The 4,851-nt window shown below is 39.7% G+C and overlaps 1 protein-coding gene across 1 annotated transcript; it reads left to right on the top strand.

Annotated features, from left to right (window-relative positions):
* The first annotated feature begins 3,234 nt into the window (after positions 1-3,234).
* Positions 3,235-4,563, top strand: LOC121406074 (muscarinic acetylcholine receptor M4-like). Its single transcript, XM_041597083.1, has one exon. The coding sequence runs from the start codon at positions 3,319-3,321 to the stop codon at positions 4,408-4,410; it is 1,092 nt and encodes a 363-aa protein (XP_041453017.1). The 5' UTR covers positions 3,235-3,318; the 3' UTR covers positions 4,411-4,563.
* Positions 4,564-4,851: the final 288 nt, after the last annotated feature.

Genomic DNA, 4,851 nt, shown 5'->3' with positions numbered 1-4,851 from the left:
AATTCTATTTGTTTATCTTGCTTGACTTCATGTAATTATTAAAATATCAATTGCAAAATAAAACACATCAACAAAATCATCCGTCCATGATATCAGTAAAAGGTGGAGTTAGCATCCATCAATATTTCATATTACAATTATAATCATCTTTCAAAACGTTGTATGTCGTTAAAATTATTAATTTCATTCTAATACTTAAATATTTTACAACCCGAGTTATCAGGTAATGAAACAGGATGATTGAAAATGATATCTCTTTTCATGTAGCCGGAGGTAATAACGTTTTGAAAATCGTGTACGTCGTCAGCTTTGACCGTAACAAGCGATCTGCACTGTTGGTAGCGATTTAGAGACGAATGTTTACAATTAATCCTTCTCCATCAAGGTAATTGGTAAAACGAAACTATAATCATTGTGGTTACACTTCGTAATTCCGAAGGTTCGTAATTCCAAAAGTTTTTATTCCGAAGGTTCGTAATTACAAAACACGTAAATTGCCTATACCTCGATGTTCGTTAACCCGAAAACGTAAAAGGGTTCGTTAATCCGAACATTTGTGGCGTTATTCCGAAGGTTCGATAATCCGAAAACGAAATAAGGTTCGTTATTCCGAAGGTTCGTTAATCCGAAAACGAAATAAGGTTCGTTGTTCCGAAGGTTCGTTAGTCCGAAAACGAAATAAGGTTAGTTAATCATTTAGTTTTCGGACTAACGAACCTTCGGAATGACAAACCTCATTTCTTTTTCGGATTAAAGAACCTTCGGAATTACGAACCTCACTTCGTTTTCGGACTAACCTTATTTCGTTTTCGGATTAACGAACCTTCGGAATAACGAACCTTATTTCAACCGTCGGAACTACGACCTTCGGAAAACGAACCTTCGGAATAACGAAGCTTCGGAATTACGAATGTATGGGATTATTGTTACTTTTGTCATGACATTGCTCTTTAATAGTTTCATAATTGTATTGTTAGACATCTACTCAAGATATGAACATATTTATCACCTTGAAATAGAAATAGTAGAATGGAATGCAATAACAGCCAGGGCTGTGCGCAGATTTTTTGTTTTCACGGATGAGGGGGGGGGGGTGCTAGACTCGTAAAAAAGGTTTCGAAGAAACCCGAAAGCTCAGGAGCGAAGCGACCGAGCTGGTCAAGGGGCGCTCTTGTGACGTAATCTAAACTTTGTACTGTACAATCGCAAAATCTAAGCTGAAAAACAATTACACTGAAGCTCGCCAACACAGATAGGCACGTTTGACAGTGTATTCTTATTAGTTAAAAGCTTTAAATAAAACCATGACAACTTGATGACACACAATGCTTATATTGCCGAATACTCAGGAGTTACACGATTTATTCTTGGATTAATACTGTTTATGCGTATTAAATTTGGCTGGTAACCTTATCGATTTCTCTCCGAGCTCATTTTGATATCATCACCACAAATGCCATTTTTCTTTAATAACACTGTTCAAATAAGGTTGGCTGTTGACATTGTTGAACAAAACATATCACTCAACTTGCATCGATGCAGTAAATCACATTGGTGCCCACGTCCGTGTAGCCTCTTCCCAAGAAACCGCGAGGACTGGAATAACCTCAACAGGATTAAACCCATGGACTAACCGGCCCGTGCCCCCCCCACCACATTTTTTGGAGAAGCAAAATAAAAATTTGAAATGTAAAAATGCCGTAGGAACTGAAGTGTGCCCCCTTTTCTTAATTTTTTTTTGCATGTTAAATTTTTGTAGGACGAAATTTCCTTAATTTTGTTGGTTAATAAAATTAAATAAATTTCTATAAAATCTAATTTTTACATTGTAAAAGAGAACTGTTGCTCGGCTAGCGCCATGAGCGTCTACTGACGGTGTGTGCGCTCTACAAATACACACTATTATTATTATTATTAATTAATTTTGTTTGCTTGTCACTTTTTCCTTGAAAAATGTGACCCCCCCCCCCATTTGGAAAATCCTGGATCCGCCACTGATTCAACCTATTACTCTGTTTGGAGGAGCCGTGGTATAGTGGTTCTGGCTTTTACCTCTTGTCTGGCGTCCTTTGGCAAGGCTTTAATTCACACTTTGCTGCTCTCGACCCAGGTGCTAAATGGGTACCCGGTAGGATGTGAGTCATGGTAATGTAGCTTGTCCAATACTTTGTGCGCCTAAACGGCGTATGCATTCTGTGCGAAAATGACCGATTGTATCCGATGACCGGGGTAATAGTATATCTGTAAAGCGCTCAGGCACGTCGTTCCGATGTATTAAGAGCAATATTACGGGCAGAATATTAAGCGGAATATTACTCTCTGTTTATGTTTTCAAGGCCTTCTTGAGTGAGATACTGGAGGGGGGGGGGTGTCAAGAAAATTGTAACACCTGACTAAATTGTCAACACTGGCAGTAACCATGGTAATAGTCAGAGACCATTGCTTCTCAGTCAATCAATGTTGTCGGGGCTGACAAATTAGTCAGTGCTAAAAACTTTCATGAACCACTCTCCAGATGTTAACACCACTGAACAATAATTTACTGACGTACACCTGCACCAACACTACAAGAACAAAACTTTATATGAAATCGCATTAGGTGAAAGTTTCCACACATTGTATACGCTTCCATCTCCAGCATCTAGAAGCCATACTTACAATGGAAAAAGAAGGAGACACAGAAGAAGCGGATAATGATGAAGAATAAGAAGAGAAAGAAGAAGGAAAATAATAATAATAAGAACAAGAACAGGAAGAAGAGAGAGAAGGCGACGGAAAAAAAATTATAGGGCACTATAGGACTAAGCTTACAGTGATCCATTAATTTGTGAATTACCTGGATGTGAGCACCCAGATGGCATGCCCAAAATTTGGTTTTACACCCTCACAAAGAGTTTTTAAAAAATAAATCCATAATAATATCATCTTAATATCCTTAATAACATGTTTCAAGTGTTTGTTGTATTATTGTCATACTGACACTAACACTGCTTTTTCGTATATGTTTCATCTGTAGCAGGCGTGGGATGAAAATATAAATCAACTTTTTTTTCTAGGAATCATATGCAAACAGTTGGTTGATATTTCGAATAGTTTCACGGTATAAATACTTCGCGGAGATTGCATAAAGATATTTGTCATTAAATGTACCACATCTCTTATTACCCCCATTTGTGTTCGTGATTTCATATTCTTTATGTTTTTTTTTCTTTCGCTGTACAGGTAGCATCTTCCGACATGGCGTCATTGCAGAGGGGTTTTATGCTGCTTTGACATTCGCCGTAGAAGCCACCCACATCAAAACGCTTTTGCAAAGGCATGGCTACGACGCAAATAGTTGAGCAAGTCATTTACATAACAATGAATGAAAGTGCCGTTACAGAACTCTTACCACCTCTGGCGAACTTGTCATCGAACACGACTTCTGCAGGGACGACGTACGAGGCAAAACTAGACGTCTGGGTGGTCGTGCTCGAGTTCATCCTCGGCATCATCGGAATCGTAGGAAACTCGCTCGTCTGCATCATCATATGGAGGGCAAAGTTCCTCCACAACTTCACCAACTACCTCATTCTGAGTCTAGCCTTCGCTGATCTCGTCGCTAGCCTGAGTTTAGTGTGTAACGTGTTCGTGCTCGAAGCACAACTAGGCAGGACACCAGCGAACGATATTGCCGCTGAGCTGTACTGCAGACTCTACTCCAGCCGTTTCTTGTTCTGGACCAGCGTCACAGCTTCGGTCTTTAATCTTGTATGCGTGACATATGAACGTTTTCTTGCCATCGTGTACCCGTTACACTACCCATTGTACTTTACTGAGAGAAAAGTTGGCATGCTCATAGCTGGAACGTGGATATTTGCTCTTCTACAAGAAGTATTCGCCTTTTTCGTTAACTATTACGACAGGATCAGCCAAACATGTGGCTACGGCTATCCCACAGAAGCTGGACGTATATTCGTAGGCGTGCTTGTGTTTCTTCTCTCGTATTTCTTACCGCTTGTTGTCATGATATGGGCCTACTACAAGATCATGCACAATTTGAAACGAGGCGCGCAACATTCGTCTGCGGGAGGGGGTATCAATAACCGCGGTGACCCCGCCATCTTGCGCGCGCGTCGCAAAGTAGTTTACGTACTCTTTACTGTAGTCATCGCGTTTGTCGTGTTATGGAGTCCAAATCAGCTTGTATATCTCTTTGAAAACTTTGGTGTGATAATCGTCTCAACAGACCATACCCTTTACAAAGTATTTCGTCTCATGGCGTTCTCAAACTCTGTCATCAATCCCATCATCTATGCGTTTAAATACAAGCAATTTCGGAAGGGGTTTCGAGTGGCGATTATGTGTCTGTGCACGTCGAACCACATCCATGACGGGCAAGCTGCCACCACGGAACTGTCCAATTCATGACGTTTACAGACATTGAAGTTTAGGATAAAGAAATGAGCTGCTAAGTACAAGAAGATGGACAATTCTATCGGAGAATGAAGGAAATTCATGGGAATTTATTACATTTATATTTTTATTGAAAGGTTATTGTAGTTATAGACAGCTGGGGTCGTTTCATCAACATTTCTGTCTGACAGGTTGTCAGATCTGAATGGTTGCCTTGAATTTGATTGGTCGAGAACCACTGTTACTATGGTAACTGTCGGATAAAACAGGACTTGTCGGATAAAACATCCGACAAATCCTTCATGAAAAGCTCTCCAGATCGTCATAATCGTGAATTTAAATTTAGTGAATGTCTAGGCTTAATTCTGAAATAGGCCTACCTGTAAACTATAAAAATAATCCACATAGACACGCACGATTTCATTCTTCTATATTTTTCACTACACGATTTTTATT

The sequence above is a fragment of the Lytechinus variegatus genome, chromosome 19 (assembly GCF_018143015.1).
Source record: "Lytechinus variegatus isolate NC3 chromosome 19, Lvar_3.0, whole genome shotgun sequence".
NCBI lineage: Eukaryota > Metazoa > Echinodermata > Echinoidea > Temnopleuroida > Toxopneustidae > Lytechinus > Lytechinus variegatus.
This window is presented reverse-complemented; position numbering and strand designations above follow the sequence as displayed.